The sequence below is a fragment of the Excalfactoria chinensis genome, chromosome 5 (genome assembly GCF_039878825.1).
Source record: "Excalfactoria chinensis isolate bCotChi1 chromosome 5, bCotChi1.hap2, whole genome shotgun sequence".
NCBI lineage: Eukaryota > Metazoa > Chordata > Aves > Galliformes > Phasianidae > Excalfactoria > Excalfactoria chinensis.
In genome coordinates, this window is record NC_092829.1 from 50,172,164 (window position 1) to 50,194,582 (window position 22,419).

The following is a 22,419-nucleotide window of genomic DNA, read 5'->3' on the forward strand; positions in this document are numbered from 1 at the left end:
CAAAAGGTATTACTTAGCTCTGTAATCACTACTGAATATTAAGAAAAGAGAGATAGGCAGCCGGTTTGTGTATCTGAAATCATTAAGCACCTAAAGCTGCATGCCGACACGGAGATATCTGCTTTATATTTTGGTTTCTCAATACCTTTAAAAACCTGGCTTTCTTCCCTTGGGCACCCAGCAGAAAACCGGCCTCAGTCTCCACTTTTTGTAATCTCATTTGCAGCAGCCATCTGACATCCTGATGCCCAGCAGTGATATTAATCATTGAAACACTCTTCTCTACCCTCAGCACCTCATAACCCGAGAATTCGGTATGTAAAAAGACTGGAACTCAGAGAGCAGTTGACAAAACACAGTTCTTAGAGCCACAGGAACAGCAGCCTGAAATGCTGCTACAACCTTTTCCCCTTCCTGCCCTAGAAAAAAAAAGAAAGAAAGAATGGAAGAGGATAAAAAGTACAATGCTGCTGGGGAAAAAAAAGTCTATTTGCTTGGAAGCTGCAGGGCCATTTGTGAACACGATTATACGGCCGGGACACTTCAACTAAAGCTCTCTAAGGGATGGGATCATGGGGCACGTCACCTGGCCTCCCAACCACATCTGCTTAGCTTTATGAATTTCTTGCAGCTTTTAGCCCAAGGCTAAGTATAATCTGAGGCTGATTTTTCACTAAGAATGTACATTAAGTGCTTTGGGGCTAGAAAGTAACAAGATCAAGCAGTTTGAGTGAGGAGTCTGGCAAAACTGCAATCATACACAGCAAATAACATTTTACTTCCAGAGTTAAGCACCATTAGTCTTCAACTGAAAGGAGAGGCTGGGGGGAAAGTCTCTATTGCTGTCATCTGTCAGATCAAATTCTGATGTCTTGTCACATGGGTTAGTAATTCCTACTAGAAATAAAACTACAGAAATCAATAGGACTGTAAACTGAACACAACAGTATTCAATGAAGGTAAGAAAAACATGAGCTATCCCTAGCAGTCCAATCTAGTCAGTGAAAGCCTGAACCTGTTTTTTAGAATCCCTAACCCAGTACCTTTAAACTAAGGTCTCTCTCCACAACAACACTGTTGTTTGTTGGTTCATCTGCTGCGATGCTGCTGTGTGCTTTCAGCAACAGTCACGGCAAGAAATATGAATTTTTCATTATGGGTGAAGCTAAATGGAGTTAGTACAAACATGTTATAAGACCATATTATCCTCAGCAATAAGCTGACATGATAATCTGACCATGCATCAGAGGTCTAAATTTTAACCAGAGCGATATAAAGAATGCTGACAAGTACAGGCAGATGCAGAGAACCAACATTATGGTTGTTAATTCAAAATGCCATCAAGGAAGCACGAGGAATTCCAGGTTTGGGGCTATTCATCTTTTAATGAGAACACAGTGACATGAAAGGGAAAATGTGGGAATGTCCACACAAAAGAACTGTGATCCAGAACTTTAATGGTGGATTCCATGGGATGGTTCCCAGTGAATATAATGACAGACATTAGCATCTGGTCCAACTCCCTCTGTAAGGCCAGTATTTGCATGCTTACCAAAAAACAGAGGAATGAATACAAGAAAAAGATTGACCAAAGGAAAGAAAACAAAAGGGAATTTAATGAAGCAGAAGCAGAGGAATGGAAAGAAAAAGACTACAGAACAGCACTGGGTCATTCTGAATTCTCACAGTGATACTAACACAAACTTTACAGACTACAACTGCTGCTTGAAAGATACAGAATACAGGCAGGGGAATAGATGGTGGATGGTGAAACAGCCAGATTAATGCGAGGGCAACAGAAAAACAAGTAGCCTTTGAAAAGGAAGAAAAAACAAGGCTTCAAACTGTCCTCTATTTTATCCCATAGGTAAACTCCAGATGCACCTCTGGTAATAAATCCTACCTGCCTGCCAGGTGCTACGCTTGTCTAGACCCAGAGCCAAAGTCATATAAACACTTTTCTAAACAGATTATAAAGGAAAGGACTCCAAGGAACTCCACTTCAGACATATTTTCCACTGATACCTCACACTTTTTTTCCTCTTGCTTACACCAAAAGGGAACGTGTCTGCATCTCTGCAATGAAAGCCCACTTGGCACCACTTATAAAAAGCAAAGGAGGGATACCGCTGCATCTGATACCACATCAGTTCTGTTACGTTTTTTCTGTAGGAAGACTGAAAACAACTGTTACAGTAAAAGCAAATATTTCATTAGCAGACATTTGCTGAAGCGAATGCTTCATCCATGTCATCTTACCTTAAGCTGTAATGGAGTCCTGCCTGCACCTATTTCAGGGAACAAAGCAATTCAGCAACATAAAAGCAATGAAAAATTACACATGTCCTTGAAAGGGACAGGAGGACACTGAAGTGGTGGTGAAGACGCACCTCCTGCTGAAACTCATCAAGGATCAAGATGTGTCCCTTTTACTAAGGGACTTGCTTAGGAATCTCTGGAATGCTCTAAACTAGTTTTATGTTTTGGCCAAAGCTTCCCTTTCTAACTGGTCCCTCTGCTGCTGAATTGGTCACTTGACAGTCCCTAGACGAACGTTGCTGCTTGTGGTATTTGATGTTTCCTGATGCCCTCCCCCAGCTACTTCAAACTAGATTTAGTTTGTTAACCCAAGTATCAGCAGAAGTGCTTCCGCTGTTAAGTGAGATTTGGTGAAAGTTTCTGCCCACATTTCCCTTGTAAATCTCCGGCACAGCAAGACTGAGAAAAACAAGTGCAAGTTTTCTTCCAGATCTGGTAAGCAAGACAGCAAGCTCCACGCACTGTGGGTTACTGTACACATCACTTTAAAAAGAGGTGTGCCATCTGTTCTGTCCACTAATTACAAAATACAAACAGAAGTCATCATTGAATCATAAACAGCTATAGAAGTTATAAATTCATGGAGAAAGCTCTTTACTTAATGCAGAAAACATCTGCAACTTTATTTTTACTTCTGTCATCCTTCAGGCAGCAATCTTGGGAAAATGAAGGGAGGAGGATGTTCTCCAGGCCACTGCCAAACGTGCTTATAGCAAACCTGGATGAGACCCCCGGGGGCTTCACTTTAGGTCATATATGTCACAGGGATACTTTTGCATTCATTTATCTGCCTGTGGAGAGTTGGAGTATTACCTTACTATAATAAAGGGGTACACGGCCATGATAGTCTAGGAATGCAACTGAGGCATGATTGCAAGAAAGGTCTATTTATTGGAGAGATTCATTAAGTTGGGGGGGGGAAACAGTTTCTGGCAATGTGATTCCTTCATTTGGGAGCTATATATAAATATTTTTTTTCCCTTTCAACTATGTTCTATTATAAGACTACAGTATTTTAGTTTGCTGAGCGACACAGTCTTCACCAACATGGGAACACAGATATAGTGAACAGCTGAAGACAACATCAGTGTTTCTTAAGAGCTGGGAGTCCTTGCATGACCTGGAGCTTCGCAGACATTCAGCATTTTGTTCAATCAGGAACTCATTGCCTTACCAAATAAATGTGCCTAATTGCTGCTCCCTGAATAGACGTCCATCAGTGATATTTCACAAAGGCACGGATTTGGGAAAGAAGGCGGCAAGCGTAAAGAACTGTCTTTGGTTTTTGCACTGTCAAACAAAACCACTGCTGAAACACATTTTAATACCTAGCATCTTTCACTCTGACTGAACAAGTTCAGTAAAACCACATCTGATGATAGCTCAAGTCCGACAGAATAAAGCATGGGCAAATGCCCATACAGTCTAATGCTCTCACACAAAAGGAACTACAACATCTCAGTGGTGAGTCCCATTAGAAAAGCTGGAGTGATGACCAAGAACACGCTTTTCAGACCTGCTGTGGGCAGGTACCCGACTCAGGTTCCCAGACATGTGGGCTTCATGATAAATTAGGCCTGAACACACTGAAGGTGAGGAACACAGTAACTGATGATACCAACCAAAGGATGTTTGTGCCAGACAACCAGCTGCTTTGTATGCCAGAAAAGAGGTCAATAAAAGTCTTCCTGCCATGGCCAAGGGCTCACTTCTGAGGGCCAAGCTGGCCACATATTTGAACGGTTTATGGGTAGAGGGTTCTGTTTGCCAAAGCATTCCCTACTGCACAATGTCAAAGAAAACACAATTTGTAAAATTCAGAGCCAATAATCAAGACATAACTGCAGACAAGGACAGAATTACCCACAGCTGAAGTACAAGAAAAATTAGAGCAAAAAGACACATTTATGATGCTTTCAGGATGCTGGAGGTCTTGAACTGAGGAAAAAAATAAATAAATAAATAAATAAATAAGGGGGGGGGGGGGAAGAAATGCCAAAAAGGCATAAGTTCAGAAATAGAAGCAGTATGGTCCTGTATACCAATATGAGAAACTGAAGTGCTAAAACAGATGAGTCTGAATACCTGGCAGTAAAAGAGGGCTTTGACAAAAGAGGCACTTCCTGAGCATGGCAGAGTGACAAAAATCAATGCAATGCTATTTGGGAAGGACAGAATAGGTCATAACCACTGGGAAGGTTGCTCTAACAGAAAGATCTCTGTAACATAACAAGATAACATTATTGACTGAACAGAGGGAACTGTATCTTCTAAACTATAGAGTTATACAGTCTTCAAGCATAGGACTGTCTGTCCTACATTATTATGAAAAGTTATGATTTTAATATCCAGAACTGTACATGAAAAAATAAAAAAGGAAAACTATTAACAAATGCCTGATCTTATTTGAATCTGCAGAGCTTCTCACACTGGTTTCAGTGCATACAACACATCATTCCTGGTATATAGTTTGAATATCCTCAGATAAGATAACCATATCTGGGATGACTGCCCACCTCTGCGCCTTCTTCTGAAGCCTCTGGCACTGGCTTTGGATTTGCCAAGTTGCTTGTCTGATCAAGCACAGCAAAGTTGGTGTGATGAAAAACAAATGCCAAATAAATGAATGGAAAAAGGCTGGAGATGCAGCTATTGTGCATTCTGAACAATCACACGACGAAAATCATAACAATTGGTTGCAATAAAACCACCTAAAGGAAATGTTTAAAACAACTTCTGTAGATGAAGAAAAGAGCAACATTCAGATGGGCGGCCACTTCTGCAAAGGTGGAGGCAGTTGCAAACCTTTCCTAGCACCTTTTTCCCAAAGAAGATAAGAAGTTGAATCAACCAGGAAAATGCTGGGAACAGGGAGAAGAGAAGGAGGCAAGGTGATTCGGAGAAGCAAGCAGGCATCTGAGCAGACTGCAGCAGCAGCACTTGTTCTGCTCAGAGATCTGCTGTGAGGAAAATCACTGTGCAGCCAAGTGCTGTGATAAGTACAGACGATGAAATGTTTGGAAATGATTAGTAAGAAGGGTGCTATGTAAGGCATACACATGAAAACAACACTTTCCGTTCATGAAGGATCTGAGCAGATTCTCACACAGGTCCCCAGCACTCTTGCCCTCCCCTCACTGCCTCAAAACAGATCTATGTACACATGAGATCTCTGTGCTGTCCAAAACTTCTAGCAAAGAGTGCTGGAAAACGGACCGAACTCCAGCAACCCCAGCTAGTGACAATTTCTCAGTGATCAACAGTTGCATAATCCATGCAATTAATAGAGCAGAGTTTGGTTTATAACACAGATCAGACATTGCTAAGGAGGAGAGCTGCAGAGGAACTGGCACATTTGTTTAACCCTTGAAGACAAGACTGATGGCTTTCGCAACCAAGTGACCCTAAGTTTCTAATATTTATACAAATTCTCATAGGAGCAGCCCCAGGCACATCACCAGCCTCTTCAGCTTACAGGAAAAACTGAGCATCTTGCAGTCCAATAATGCTAAATGGATGCCCCATCCCTGGAGGCATTCAAGGCCAGGCTGGATGTCGCTCTGGGAAGCCTGGCCTGGTGGTTGGTGACCCTGCACATAGCAGGAGGGTTGGAACCAGATAAGCACTGTGGTCCTTTTCAACCCAGGCCGTTCTATGATTCTATGATAAATGCTGCCAAAAAAATGAGAATCAAGTAGTTGCTAAAGACAAGTACTAAGCACAACAGCACTGGCCCTGTGTGGCACACTCTTCCTCTGAAACTCTCAATTCCAAGCAGAGCAACAGGGGAAGTTTTCCAAATAAATGTTCCATTTTGACACTCACTGTTTCTGTAAAGCTGCCTTCTTTTTTATGAATTTGGTCAAACTACTCATGAGTAAACATTTTTAATAGCATACTCAGCACTGCCTCATACCAACACTAAACTCTCCCAGTTGTATGATCCTTCTGTCAAGTTTATAGATAGCAGATCAGAGGAAACTGCTCAAAACTTAGCATCAAAGGTAATTAAAAAAAAGGACCACCACGTATAAACAGTATCTAGATCACTGCACAAACTCTCTGGAGTGTCAGGGGCAGCCATAAAGTTCAAGCCAATAATACAACTTTCTGCTTAATTAATATCATTTTCAAAAGAAGCAGACAGCAAGTCTGAATAGGGTGTCCCAGAAGAGTATGCCTACCAATTACACAGACAAACAAGTGGGCAGTGGCAGACCTAAGAGACAGCTCATTAGCAGCACGTCCTTGGTGATAAAACCCATCTGGAGATACAAAGGCCCTCAGTTCAATGGCCCTAGGTGTGACTTCTGAAGACACAGGGAAGTATAAAAGATAATAATAGAGAAAAATCCTTGACGTGCTGTCAGACCTGCAACACCTACCTACAGACCTGCAACACTCATCTGAAGAGTGAGCCTACCCTGCCTGCAACAGCACAGGTGACTTCAGAGACTAAGCAAGTTGACAAAACAGGCAGGAAGAGGAAAACACATCCCAAGAAAAGCCAAGCCCCAAAGCAGGGGTTTGTTGGGGGGATACATGGATGCCTGCAGACCCAGAAACACACACAGATGGAGAACAGGTATTTCTCCTCTTCAGGTCATTTTGTACAGTAGTAGATTTGCTTTTTTCCTCAGATTATAAGTAAGAAATACCCTCAGATTATTCAAGATAAAGAAGCCAAAATGTACTGCAGTTGCTTTGCAAGCTAAGCCTATTTCCCAGTCTTCCCAATAAACTCCCATTAAGAGGTACAGCAGCAGTCACAGAGGTGGGAACCCAACAATGAATGTAATCTGTTAAAAGGTTATTACTGTTACAAAAGCCCTCTATTTTGCTTTGCTAATGTCAGAACTTGGCTCACTTAGAAAAAGGAATTTGATCAGACACCTAGGAGAAGAGCAGCTAAGACTACTGAAAAGTATGTCAGTCATCTGCCCAGCACATAAATCTTGGATTATATGACACCACACATGACATGGTTCAGTCCTGACATTTACCAGGAGAATCAACTGAGTCTGAAGGGTGAGAGGTGTGCACTCACTTTCCTGGATCCACCTCACAAATGTGTTTTTCAAGGGCAAAGCTCTTCCTATCTTCTGCAGATAAACACCTGAAGTTTGAACTGAAGAAACAGACTTGGAATAAAGCTTCAAAATAACTAAAAGATGTTCAGCTGTAATGGAAATTTGTTGGGATGTGGACATTTAGGAACCAGCTGGGTCCTTCTGAACACCACGAGTTCAGAATTACCACTATCCCAACACCATCCAGTACAGGTGACTTGAGTCCCTCCCGACCATATATACTACATACTAACATATAGCCAACACATACGAAGGTTCATATTGCACTAAAACGCCCAGGCTCTTCAAATAGACCCTTAATCCCCTCTCTTTTTTCTTCCCCCTATGTTAGGTATATAACTATACTCTCTAGGTCGAAGAGACCTAAAGCAATTGACAGAGACCTAAAGAACTTGACAGCATTTTGGCACTTCTGGCACACCTGTTAAGTACTTAACAGCCTGGAATGGCTGCTATTAGATAATTCAGTCCGTAAAGAGACATTGTTTTCCAAAAGGTTAAAACTGTCAGTCTGATGGATAATTACATATTTTACCCTCTTTTCATTTCAATCCCGGTTTCTAATTCTCAGACGAAAGGTAAACTAAAAAAATTCTACGAGTAAAGATATTCCTTAAAAATACTACCACGTTTCTACACAAGCCTCCTGTTACAGCATGTGTGTTTTAGCCCCATTTTACAGCTTCGCACCTGCTCAGAGGCAGCTAAGCCATCAGACAGACAAAATGCTTCACCAGCAAGGGAGCAGAGCATCAGGTCCTGCAGCACCAGCAGACGCAGAGCCCTTGGCATAGCTCTCCGCATTCATTTTCAAGCAAATCTATAGGGGGGAAAAAAAGTACTTCCTTTGATGATATTGCTTTAGTACTCAAGTGGTTTTCTGAGCACAAAAACATTTATTTCTCTGTCTGGGGTACTGTTTTCAATTGAATGATGCAGAGAAATTGTTGATTTCCATTTTATTTTATTTTATCCCCAGCAACGAATGTTAGAGAGAATCATTTATTTTTATCAAAAAGATTTTGAGATATACTTCCACAATAAGTAAACAGCCCAGTCTGAGGATTCCTTCCCCAACAGGTAACCTGCTACAAAAAAAAATCCACTGAGACATTCTATCATTCTATCATTCTATTCTGTGACTGTGGCAAAGTAATTTTTTCCTTGTGTATCTGTTTTTATATACACAGTGTCTCAGCAACAGCGTCACAAAACTCCCATCTCTTATTTTACACAATTTATTTTGTGGAAATTGATTTGATTTCCTCTTAATATCCCTTAATATTCATGTAACTTGATGCACATCTTTCCCCATGGAACAAAATAAGCCCATATACATCTACTGTTCTGGTACAATCATTATAGCATAGCTTCCAAACTTGATATATCTGGAAGTCCCACAGCTGTCACTTGTTACTGCAAATTTTAAGTGAAGTAGGCTCTTGTTAGCCAAAATTGAACACCCACTCACAAAAGCTCAGTTATCTCACTCGTACAAACACGCATGCAGCGTTGAAACTGTTTGGATACAACAAATGATTCTGCATGCTGCACAGAAGTACACCTGGTGTGAGCACCTTCTCTTTCCTGAAATGGCAACAAAAAACTGCTTCCTATCCTATAAAGCTCTACAATTTTATTAAATATATATATTTCCTCCACAGGATGAAGTCAGGAGCAGCAGAACTTGTCACAAAAAAGTTCCTAAAAACCTTTTAGAAGGCTCTGAACATCCCAGAACATGCAGGCAAGCTTTCAATAACTTTGTAGATGTTTCTTGTTGTGCCTTTTATATAGCCCAGCTTTACCTTCTGTATACTGCTTCCTTGTATGCTGGAAAATGCCTCATACCACAATACCTGCACATACATCTCTGGATGCAAATACCAGTGATAACACCAGCGCTAAAACGAGTGAGGCTCCCACCAACCCCATCATATTGAAGAGCTCTGAGAATGCCTTATCTGCTAATACCACCAAATGGCTGACATGAGGACACATCCAGATTTGTGCCTTACTCTTTCTTTTTAATGGCACAGGAGTCAACAAAACATGTGATGGCAAAGTGCCTCTCAGCTGGATGTCTGTGGGGAGAATGAGGAAAAGATGATGCTGATGCAGGGCACGGCAGAAGAACAGACTGGAACTCACAGCCCTGTTTACTGAAATGCTGCTGGTCAAGGAGTTAAACTGAGGAACACTCCAAATCAGCTGTCATACAACTCATCTTACCAGCCCCTCCCCTGTTCCCTAACAGCTTCAATCATTCCTTGCCAACTTCATGGGCTCATGCATAGGAGCACTGACTGCTTCTATACAAAGAGCAGAACAAGAAGCATCCCTGCTGCCCCACAGCAGCCTCTGCAAGAGAAACTATGGCCCCTGAGCACATGGCTTGGGACCTGCAGGCCAGACAGCCCAAGGCAGCACACAGAGACAAGCTTTAACACCACCCGAGCCCTCTGCCATCACCCGCCCTGCCTTCTCTAGCAGCAGCCACAAAAGCTCTGCAGCAGAGCCCATGGAGAGCTGAGGTTTAAAGGTTTGCATCTAATTAACGTGCCACAGCTATTCAGAAACCAGCTGTGCCTCTGCAGCTTCCCCACTTTATGAGCAGCATGTGGAAGTAATGGACAAAGCATTTGGCAATATGGTGGGAGCTTAATTTGGGCACAGAGCAAGGCAGGGCATAGATGCAGAAAAACCAAAATGAAACTACTCATGCTTGCAGTACTGTGTATGTGAGCAACCTGCTGTGCAGCCAGGAAAAAAAGGGGTTAAACTGGGCTGCTGTTTACAGAAAATGGACCTGTTTGGTAATTCAGCTGAAGATTTGACACCTCTATCGAGTGACTGAAGTGATACATACTAGTTAATGATATCTGTGATGAGGAAAAAAATGGCTGTTTTACAGAGCGTAATGGGAGCTGATGCCTCTAACTTGCTGAGCAACCCAACAGCTCCTATTATACAAACAGCCAGCAAAGTGTGTGCCAAGACAGCACAGTCCCCAGCCCACAGCCATCCTATGGCCTCAGAGCACTTCTGCTTTTACAAATGGGATAAAAAATAAAAATCCTCAGCACGTGGCTGGAGTGACAAAATTAACAGAGCATTGCCAGTTAGGACAAAGCTAGATGCTGCAATAGGGATTAACTAAGCAAAGGGAAGCAGTGCAGGAGCAGGTATGTGTGGGATCAGATGGGACTCTGGAGCATCAGGGGCTGGCTGAAATCTCATCAGCAGAATGATTACAGAAGTTGTAAAATCCTCATGAGAAGAAGCAGCACAAATGTAGAAGCAGAGCATCAAGACTAAGTACATGCAATTTTAAGGGGAACGTGCCAGAGAATTTCAGATTTCCAACCAAGTTCTGTTTTGGAGTCCCTAAAAAATTGGGCACAAGTGCCCACTACAAAGGACAACATATCTATATACATACACTCTTCCAGTTGGCGGCAGTGAGATTTAAAATGAAGGGTCTTCTGCTGGTTTCATAACTTCACACGAGAATTATCTAGTTACTTAAAGGAATGAAGTCGCAAAAGGGAGCACTTCTAACAGGCACACAGGGAAATCCACCCTGTTATTACCAGGAAGGTGACATGTAATTGTAAGCAGCTTGTGCTAAAAATACTAAGCAGGGATTGAATAGGATACACATTATGCTGCAGAGTGAGATTTCAGCTACAGTGACAAAGCATGAAGCATTTCCACACTCCAGACTAAATAAAAGGTCATTGCAAGCTTTGGTAGAGCAAGCAGACTCTCAGAGGAAGGCAGCTACCAGAACCAGAGTGGTAACGTATACGTCCCACTTTGGCTTTCAGAAGGAAGGAGCACCAGGAAGGCAGCAGCCTTACTACAGAGCATTGCTGAGCACTCCATGCTGCCGCACACCAACCAAGATGTAAATGTGCATCCCTTATCACTTCTGTCACCAGCAGCGGATGACAAGAACACCAAAGACTGCAAGACACAACGAGCGCGTTCTCCACGGTACAAACTACATCCCATCACTGACATGAAATAACAAGATGTGGAACAGCAAACCTAAAATGAGCTCATGCTGATTCTAATACATGCAGCCACAATGAATGGACTCACACTCACACAAATTGTTCCTGCTTTTCTTTGCACTGAAAGACCAGCCAACAAACCCTTGAGTTTGACCCCTTGTTTGCACCACGCTCTTACTGCCTGCCTGACGTTCGCATCAGAAAAGCACTCAGTGCATTACAAGAGTGAAAAGGTCCTGTGAATGGGGGTCACGGATAAACAAACACTAAAACAACATCTGATTTTTCATGACCAAAGATGCCTCAGCACATCCTTCGGGAGTGGCATCACTTGCATGCAGACAGTTTCTGGGTTTTATATTTAAGTTTGCACAGTCATTCTAAAACAGGCAAGCGTGTTGCATGAATACAAGGACCGAGCAGATGGCAGATGTGTTAAAAACTCCGGCCTTCAAGGATGGGAGCTTGTAACAGATTGCAAGTGGCAGTGGAACTCAATTCATGTCCACGGTTCCAATTGTTCCATTGAAGAAAATGGAATCAAACATGTCATCTCTGCTCCCCTCCGTGCTGCCACAAATGGATTAGTGAAAAGATTTATCCAGACATGTAAGTAAACAATTTGTGCCGCAACCCAGGATAAATGCTGCTTGCAAAACAGGAGTACAAATTTTCTATTGGCCAACACGAAGGCAGCCCATAATTTTACAAACCTGACAGGTGCAATGTGGTGCATGGAATGTAACTTAAGGTCAGTTTTCAGTCAGTCAGGGACTTCAGAAAAAGGTAGTGTATGAAAATGGCCACGAATCAGCACATCTAAAAGCTTAATTCCCACAAGGATTTTTTTCTTAAAAAGGCTATTGGAAGACAACAAACATTTCTTTTGGATGCTGAAATGGTTCCATGATTATTTGCAGCTCTGTCTTATACCACAGCTATAAATCCATCTCACTGAGTACATGCCTTCACAACAGCCAGTGGTGAAATATTGTGCAGACAGCAAGGCCAAAACAACCCACAGTTAGAGAAAGGAGCTCTCCTGCAGTTCTTGTTGGGCACTGTACAGTTTAGTCGCATACTTGGAAAAGCCCACGCCATGCATTGCAGAAATGACTGAATGCAATCCTCTGGCCCATGTTTAGTTCTATATATAAGAGAATTGATCCCTACTCATCTTAAAAAAAAATGTAGGGAATGGAAATAACTATATTAAACTAATAAATTAAATGAATAAAATCCCTTTTTACTAGCGATATTTTATATGCTATGAAAAAAATATATCTGTATTCATATACCAGAGTGGAATGTGTTCATTTTTTTAAATTTAGTGAAGCAATCCAAGTGGGACGTTTGGCACTTCAGCTGCCATCAGCCAAAAAAGCAAGTTGTTTTTGTGTAGCACTCAGCCTGGAAATCTTTCCAATACGGTTTTACTTTCCAGACTGATCAAACATCCACCTCAGATGTTTTCTGGCAGTTCAGAAGCCCAATGAGGAATCTCTACCTTTTCCTCGTCTCTAGGGCAGGAGGAGTTATCGTCCTCCAAAGGGAATGTGAGGAAACAAACCTTGTTCTTTTGCTTTGCCTGACTCCATTCTGCTTCTTTGGATCTGGCGCTGTCTGATCGCAGAGCAGAGTTGCTTTTCTTAAGCCTTGGGGGCTAGGAGGAAATTGCCAGCACGTTACACCTCCAGCAGGGGAGGAAATAATACCAGCGGAATCATATTTTGTCATTGCAGCCAACAGAAGCCCTCTGAACACATCGGGCTTTCTTGGCACAAGCACAGCTTTGCAGGTGGAACTGCAGTTCACGCGACTGCTTTGTAATCCCACTGTAGGCCTGCCATGCAGCCATTCATTAAGGCAATGCGATTTTTGCCCCTAAGTGCTAAGCCTGTTTTAAATAAGAGACTTAAGTTCTTTAATTCTGAGTATTGCGCCTCGTGCCAGCTGTTTGATCACTAAAGTTGGCAAGTGCAACAAAGAAAAGCCATGGAAGGAAAAGAAAGTAAACTTCATGCAAAAAAAATAAATAAATAAAGCACAAACTGCCATCTGCATTTAAGACAGGTGGCTGCTTGGTTTTCCTGACCCCACAGCAGAGCTTTGCTTCTTTCCAAATTAAATCCTATTAAAGTATGAGGTGTTATAGGAGGAAGAACATGAAACTAGCAGCATACACACTGAATGTGTGTGATAAACAAAATCAGCACTAGTGAATCACTGCTTTGTTTTCTCATGGTCCTCATGTAGCATTTAACAGAATCAGTGCAGAAAGTTCCAAAGAAATTTACAAAATACAGCTGGAGGGAAATGGGGAGCTTTAGCCATCAGGATTTTTCTGGTCTGGACTCAAGGCACCCTAATGTGTGTGGCTCAGAGGGACTCCAAGAATAAGGGGACACGACAGTGGCTGCTGCTGCACTATTCTGAGAGCAACTGGGACGAAACAAAGGTACCACGGTTAAGGAAAGATCAAGGAGGGCTATAGCAGCAGCCTGGAAAAGCAAGCAGAAAGAGAGTCTTGAAAGCCTCTGTATAAAAACTTACAAGACAAGGTCATTCTGGTCCTTTGTCCTTGGACATCAACCTTCAGCCTCACCTAAACTACCAATGAAAACGTACAGCATCTTTAGAGCAAGTCTCAGTCGTATCATGCTAAATTATAAGCCTCTGCATGCATTTACACTTGAAGCAGGTTGGGAGGGTTTTCTGGAGGGTGTTAGTTTTTCTACTGAAGACCGATTTAAGATGCGTTAGAGTATGACAGTCTAATTACTGACTGCAATTTCAATTTCATTTGCTTCTGTTGCATCCTGTGACAGTTAAACATTTCCTGGAGAAACAATTACAGGACAGTACTAAGAAACACAATTTACCAACTCCAATCTTCATGAGTATGCAGATTTCATTCCATCGAACTCCCCATTTCATTCTGACCCAGCGGTGCTCTCTTTGTACTATTAAGAGCCCAGAGAAGTGTCTTTACATATCTTAAACATATATTTTATATTATTCATACAATGACTTCTGTGGAATTGCTATCTTATCCAGAAGCTGGATTCTAAATAAATAAATTGTATAGCAGTATTAATAGATAGTTAGCATGTTAATTAAATCATTAAATCATAATTAATTAAATGTGTTTGAAACAGTAGTGTCTGGAAACAAACTGAGAACGATGGTAATGATCTCATCTGCCTTTTGCTTTACTTTGTATAGCTCAGAGAATTGGCTGGAACAGATTTCACATTAGTCACTGTCCAGAGGAGGGAATAACATTTGCAGCCCTTTCGCTCATTGCTTTAAAAGGCCAGTTTCTCTACAACTATAATATGTCAAATCCTGGGGCTTTATCCACTGCTGGGTTTCTGCGGCTCTGTACTGAATTAGATATGGTGGATAGACTGGACGGCAAAACTTACAAGGCTAGGTGCTTAGTCCTTACAATACCCATAGCCAAAAACCACATCAGCATGTTAGCAAAGCTGAAGCTCCTCTTACTCATGAGCAACAGAAGCAGAAGCTGGCCCACGGTGGGCAGTTTGAAGGTGGTATGCAACATACAGCCAACTTTAAGGCTTTTTTTTTTTTCCTACTCTGTTAAGAGCCTTCCTAACCTGGTTTCTTAGGGGAATGAAGATTATGAAATTGAACTGTTGGCTGCGCATCTCAGAAATAACTAGCAAGTCCATTTGTCATTGCCAGCCTGATTTGACAGATATGCACTCTTTCAAAGTCATTAACTTCCCAAAGTTTATGAGAAGATATGCATTTAGGCAGCAAATGTAGCCCTGAGCAATGCCTTCACTGGGAGATAAAGCTCCAGCATGATCCCCAACCCTTATTAGACATCAGAATCTACCCAGGAAAGAGACAGTATGAATAGCGCTGCTATGGAAAAAGCTCTAATTGCTGTTCATATAAATCAGACACCAGCTAATACAATCATCTCTCTCTCACTTGTATCAGTTCTCAACAGTTCTGCTTCTCATGGCACTGCCATTTTTTGAAGTCTGTAATTCCCATATCAAATGAGTTTCCTATCTTTAAAAGCAATGCTCCTTAAAATACATCCTTGGAGAGCCTTCACAAAGTCAGAGGCAGAGATAAGATGTCAGTCAGAGACTGAGCAGCTCCTGGAGGAGGAAAATAACAAAGGAGAATCAGCTCCTGAGAGGTAGGTAGAGAAAAAGGCATTCTGGGGTAAACCTCCCACATATTCACTGCATAGGAGTAAAGCCTGCACTGCTGTTCAATTACATTTTTATTTGTCACAGACTGTCACAACAAGATACACAAAAGCCAAAACACCACTCTGCCTCAAACCAACAGCCACACCTGGTCAGGGGTGCTCATGGACCAGCCAGTGCTCCATGGGCTTTTTTCAGACCACATTCCTTCCTCCTGCTGCTAGAAGTACGTGCTGCCCTGCATACTGTTCTGCTGTTACAGCCCACCAGATTATCATCAGCATACACACAGTTCTTACATGAGATACCCATGAATACTTAGTATAAGGTCGGGAAACAATGTTACTAATGAGGGACTTCTCACTTCTTTTCCTCCTTTCCCATGGCATCCAAGTAATAAAACTTGACTGCAGGCAATAGCAGTAGTGCACCAGGCCAGCAGCACACGTCAGTGCAAAAACTTCTAAACCATGGTCCACATACCATCAACAGTAGCAAAGCCAGAGCAAGAACCTTGGCAGCTCATTGCTGGAGCCAGATTAAATAGGCTCTTGGGGTTTGTTTCCTGCACAAATAGCAGTCCATAGCATTCCCACGTGCCTTCTACCACTTCCTTCGCTCTGTTTCCAACCACTTTGGATCTGCAGCATCTCAAGACTGGATCAATTGAGAATCTGCTAGGGACTGAGCGGTAAAACAAAGTAGCAAGTAGTGCTTTGTCTCGTATCTTTACAGAAAGCGGAGCTTCAGCTGCTCTGTGCTCAGTGGTCTGCATACCCTAAAGGACTTCAAGCCACATGTGCACACTTCCTTGCTGCCTAGAGACCCCACCTGCTGGAATGGGCAGATCTCTTTGCTCACCATTTTGAAGACTTGGACTTTTTTATAGTGCATACAACTCTTAATACATTTTAACAATGGAAAGGAGACATGCACGGAAATGAGGAGCAATAAATTTCGAACTTCTTTGCCTCCTTTCATTTTGCTGCTGTCTCCTCTGTATATGGCAATCTTCTCCAACAGAGCTTTGAAAAATCTTGTGCTTTACTGAATTTCTCTATTAGCCTAGAGTATTATCTGAAGAGTCAGACATAGGCATTCAATTCTTTGATGGACAAATTGCTACCAATTTAACTGGTCTCATCTAGCACAGGATTTCTAAGGAGAGTAAGCACCATTGGAAACATCAATCAGTGCAGTTCTGTGCATTGCCTTTCTGAGTCTTGGCAGCTTGGGAGTTACAAGTCAAAGAAAGACGGAATGCTGGCATAAACCAAGAGGGATTAAGGAGATGGCATTTGTCTTTCTATAGCACTCTCACAGCCCTTAGGATATAGCTTACCTCTTTTTACCAAAAATAGTTGTGTTTGTTTTTATTCTAAAAAGAGAGAAGGCAAGAAGAACCTCAGATTAGAAGCACAATAAAAGTACAGTTTGCTTTACTGACTGCCATAAAGACGCTCTGGATGTTTGGAGAACAGAATGGGGGGGTGTGTGTGGGGGGGGGGGGGTGTGGAGTGTTCTTCCCCAAGTATTTCACAGTGAAATACAAATATTTCATTATGAAATAAAAGCATCCTGCTTTGATCATCTGGTGCTGCCTTCAGTCCCAGCGGTTTTAGCAATTCGACAAAAGAAAATGGAAGCTTATAGCAAGGAATGAATTGAGCAACTCTTATGTATCAGGTGACAAAAGTCATCCTCAGAGCTTGCACAGCAGAGCGGTGATACCAGGATGGCAGCTCTGCATCTGGCAGGACTCCAGGAAACAGCCTCTGAATGGCAATTCCCATCATAGTGGCAGTGCCGTTGGCTAATAACGTCTTGTCCACGTCCCAGTACCTTAATACTAATAGCCACAAATGCATTGCCCCTAATTTCTGCAGGACTTTTCACAGAGTATAGAGCTATTCTTAGATTCAGCACCAACACAGAGAAGGCACCTCAGCCTCTGACAGTCATGAAAGAGCTCTGTGTTGCCTTCAACAGCCAGAAAGGGGAGAAGAAATTTGCTCTATTTTCCCAGTTATATGACAGCTTGTAAAAGTTTTACAACGTGAGCGCAGCACCTAATCCAATACAGCTTGCCAGGAACATTAAAAATCAAGGGCTCTGAGATTTTGTTTCATATAGACCAGGCTTATAATGAAGGATCATCTCAGAAACACAGAGTCAGTCCTGCTGGAGTTGCACAGGACTGAGGTCTATTCTGCTGCCCCACTGCAGGAAAGATAGTTGGTAGTGCTGGGGAATCATAGAACGGCCTGGGTTGAAAAGGACCACAACAATCACCAAGTTTCAACCCCCCTGCTATGTGTAGGGTCACCAAACACCAGACTAGGCTGCCCAGAGTCACATCCAGCCTGTCCTTGAATGCCTCATTGAAGATGCACAAAATGGGCTGGAGTTCATGGATGGGACAGGAGGGAGAAAATAGAAGTATGCTTTGTGAAGAAAATCAAAGCATTTTGCCAGAACAGAATAAAAATCAAGAGCAATCTATAAAAGGCATTTAATTCATTTAATATAACGACCGTGCTTTATATGTGGAAATAACCACAACTTTTATTTGGAGCATGAAAGAAGTAATTTCTCTTCCTACTCGCCATTGATTGTCACTACCCAGTTACCTAGAGAAGGGTAGAGGGGGAAGCAGGATAAAACAGCAAAACTTAGGAGAGCGTGTAAGCAAAGAACAATCCGGTGTTCTGGCAGAGCTGCTTCCCCCTTAATTGCATAGAAAGTAAAAGCTGACAGATAACTGACACCAACTTGAAAAACAACAACAGCCTCATCAACCAGTAATCGTTCCAAGACTTTTGATCATTAAAAATAGACTTCTTCTCTTCTTTTACAAAAGACAAGTCAGCTTAAACTAATACTTTTAAAAATAATCTCTTCTCAGTTGCTCTCTCCAGTATGAGAAAGTAAAAAGCTGCATCTATTATAACTACATGCTGTGCAAACCTCATTTGGACATGATCATCATCAATCACTCCTGCTGTGCAGGTAGCATGTGAGAGGGAAGCAAACCACAGATCGTGCTGCAGTATTTGACACCACCCACTCGTTTCCCTGCTTGTACACTTTGGTTCAGAGAAAAGCCAGATCACACGTGGTCCATCCTCTCTTTTTGGGACTTCTGTCTTTTCTCTCCCTTCAGGCATTTGAGAATAGCTTTGATAGTTCCAGGGGAAGGTAAAAACCTTTCCTTCTCTCTTAAAAGATTAAGGCTCCCCTACTGAACAGAATGCCAGAGACACACTACCATGTGTGATCTTTCTTCTGTAAATACGCACACATTACTCACAGCAGCACCTTTTCACATCACACACGTATGCATCAGTGAAAGACAAATATTGCAAAAGAAATCAGAATGCAATGAACATCCTTTGTGGCTGTGCCATGCACAGTTCATAAAAGAGAAATTCACGCCTGCATCCAAGTGCATTTCTCCAGCACACACTTGAGCTAGCTGACTGCTATAATCCTGACTGGGGACAAGGCTTCAAAGAGCATGAAAACCAGGTGGGGTTTTCTTTGCCTTTTTCAGAAGGCTCTGTAGTAAGGTAGGATAAGTATTAGATGATTTTTAGAAACCAGAAGCAGCCAGAAAGACAGACAACAGCTTCATCAACATGCCTCCTACCAGCATACAAAGGATTAAAGACAGCAACCTCCTTATACCACACAACTCTGGTTAGTTACTACTGTGCCAATTCAGCAGACTTGTGTCACTTTATCACACTGAGCTCCTTGGTATGACTCGGGCCAGCAGAAGTTGCCCACGCCTTGTGTTTCCTGATGCAACAGCACTGCAGCATGCCTGCTTTTAAACAGCTGTACAGCACTGCACACTAGAGAACCGCTTATTCGATCTCATGCAGCCCTCCACAACCCTCTGACAATTTCTGAGAGCACAGAGCATCTGTAGCCATGACGTAGTGACATCCATCTGCAAAGACTCCCCCCTCTGAAGTGCCAGGACAGGGGCCGTCACTTTGCAACACCCCCATCTCCCTCAGCATATTAATGAACCTCTCTGGAGGGGTGAGACATTCTAAGGCACCTCCCAGGGACCTCACAGAGGACTCCCAAATCTGGATGGGTGTTTTTTTGTGCTAGAACTCTCTTCCCTCTTTGAACAATGACTCTACACCCTATTCTTACATGACAAACAGCATATATGAGCTGCACCCCTCACCGAGCTCCTGCAGTCTCCTTCTGCAGCCTGTGCTCTCGTTTGTGGCAGTGAAGCGCCTGACCACCCTGCTACTGACAGCCACCTCATTTGTCACGATGGTGACGTATTGCTGCACGCTTGTATGTTCCATCACGGTACCCTGCTGACACACGCACACCTCACACTGAGTTGATGAGCTCCTGGCTAAGAGCTGCAGCCCCAGAAGTGAGGTTTTATTCCACTTCTCAGAGCCACGTGGCAGCACCAGGACCCGTTGCTGGACAGGACACATGGAGATTTCAGATACAGGCAATAGCACTGAGATGAACCAAGCATTCCATCCATGCTACAGTGGTGGATATCAGCAAGTGCTCAACTTTACAGTCATGAATGGCCTCAGTGACTTCTCTGAGACCATGCGTGGCTTTTGAGGCAAGTACATCCAAGAACAAAAGCTCGGGCCAAAAAAGCTGAAGAGCATGAAATGAAAGGGTGAAGAAAACACCCTCAAGTAGGTCACTCACACCAATTAAGGAGACCAAAGAAAGGCTACCCCGGGAACCATCTTGCTCAACTTTCAAGTTCAAACTTTTGAGCATAAAAACAAGTTTACTTTCTATCTTCATAAATAGACAGAAATACAACCGTCTTGCAGTTTCAAACATGTACTCACCCAGAAGAGAAGATTGAAGACAAACATTAGGTACTTGATACACTGCAGGCAGTTGTGAGCCATGCTGCACCTCTTCAGTTCTAGGAGAAAAATAAATGAGAGATCCAGGTAAAAGACAACGTACTTGTTTCCCTTGGGGGACGTGTACTTAGCCTTGGTGGCCTTAGGGCCCGGGTTGGTGTGGAATCCAAAAAAAGAGTTGCTGGCCGCCCCAAACTGGCCGCCATACATGCTGCTGTAACGACGGAAAGCGCCATTTGGGAAACTGTAATCCTTGCTGTCCAGGGATGGGCTCCGGTGGTAGGTGGACTCATCAGTGCTGGACCTGCGCATGGTGGCTCCGGCTCGTCCCGTCACAGCTGCTGCTCTGACAACCGTCAGGTGTCGGGGGCGCGGGTAAAAAGCTTTGCGGTTTCCTTTCCTCCTCCTTGCCAGCAATCCCCTACTGCTTTGCACCAGCTGTTCTTTTGTCTGCCATCCTGTCAAGGAGTTGCACGGGCTTTATGGCAGCAAAGTTGGAGAACTGGAGGCTGCTTAGCCAGGAGTTAGGGAGCAGCGTGCTTCCGCGTGAGAAAGACTTCGGCACAAGTAACCATTCCCTCCGGCGTCACAGCGGGTCCCCCCGGCCCCCCCCCGCTACCAGAGAAAAAGAAAAGACAGAGATATATACTGTACCCAAAGCAAGGAATTTTAAAAAAAGGAAGCGTGATCTCGCTCGGATCGCAAATGCCAAACAACCCCCCAGCTCCACATGCCGCACGCAGAGCAGACAGCGCACGGGGCCGGCGCTTATCCCAAAGACCAGCGGACACAGCTCCCGCGGCCCCGCGCTGCCTCCGCGGCCCCCGGAGCCCCTGGGCACGGAGCGAAGCAGTGCGGAGCGCGGAGCCCGGAGCTCCGCCCCGCAACGCTGCTCCTCCCGCTGCTGGGAGCGGAGCTCCGGCCGCGGCCCCTCCTCGCCCGGCCCGGGCGGCTCCAGTCCCACCCGCGGCCCCGTGCAGTCCCGGCCGGGCTGGGGGTCCGACCGTGCCACGGCTTTAAAGGGCAGAGAAGTAATTACGGTGGGAGCCGAGCTCTTGCAACGAAGCATCGTGCCAGCCTCAGCACAAATCGGCACAGACAAGCGATTAATTAAAGAACAAATTAGCAAAAGTGAAATGAGCTGGGTTTGCTCGTAGCCCGAGCTCTTCACCCTTGCAAGCCACCCGGCAAAGCCGGAGCCTAATGATTTCCTTTCATCTCCTCCACCAGCTGTAAAGACACGGCGCGTACCTCGTGAGAGCTTCGGGACTGAGCGCAGTGCTCAGGCTGATGCCTCCCGGGCCATCTGTTCCAGCAACTCAGGCTGACTCCTAACGCGCCTGCCTTTCAATTCCGTAGCCCTGCGCACAGCGATTTCAGAGCCACGATGGAGATGTTCTCTCTTTTCCTGCCTCCCTGTCCTGAAAGCAAGAAGGTGCCCCCCGCTAGGAGCCGTCCAGCCGTGGGGCACAAAGCCGGCCCTGAGCAAGCAGCTGTTCTCACGCCAAGCTTCCAATGCACACCTTGTGCTTCCAATTGCAAACACGTCTGCCACCAGCCTTCCTCTCCTTGCAGCCCCGGACCGGTCTGGCAATGCAACACCAAAAAGGATTCAACTTTTTTTCCTCTGTCTCCTATCACCATATGCACAAACTTGCCTATTAGATGGTGAAATTTGGACACAACTCTATGCAGATTATATTGGAATAAAGGCAGACCACATAATCACTGTTTAACAAGGGTGCCCGCGTTACTGCAAGAATGTAATAGAAGACTCCAACTTGGCATATTTACTGTCAACTTAGTATCTAAGAGTTCACAAGCAGCTGGCTTTCAAGGCCACCTGTGTAAGAGCAAAGGTAGAAATCACTCCATTTAGCAATATAGAAGGAAAACTGCAATTCCCAAGAAAATCCAG

The 22,419-nt window shown here is 43.7% G+C and overlaps 1 protein-coding gene across 12 annotated transcripts in view; it reads right to left on the reverse strand.

The window, feature by feature from the left end:
* Positions 1 to 22,419, reverse strand: part of TSPAN4 (tetraspanin 4) — a 378,614-nt gene that overhangs the window by 154,385 nt on the left and 201,810 nt on the right. For 8 of the 12 annotated variants that reach the window (XM_072339188.1, XM_072339186.1, XM_072339192.1 and 5 more), the window contains one exon: positions 20,481 to 20,560. The exons of 1 other annotated variant lie outside the window; for it this stretch is intronic. In XM_072339188.1, the coding sequence (XP_072195289.1) occupies positions 20,481 to 20,543 (63 nt within the window). In that variant the 5' untranslated portion in view covers positions 20,544 to 20,560. 3 more of the 12 variants (XM_072339184.1, XM_072339196.1, XM_072339185.1) reach the window with 3 other exon arrangements.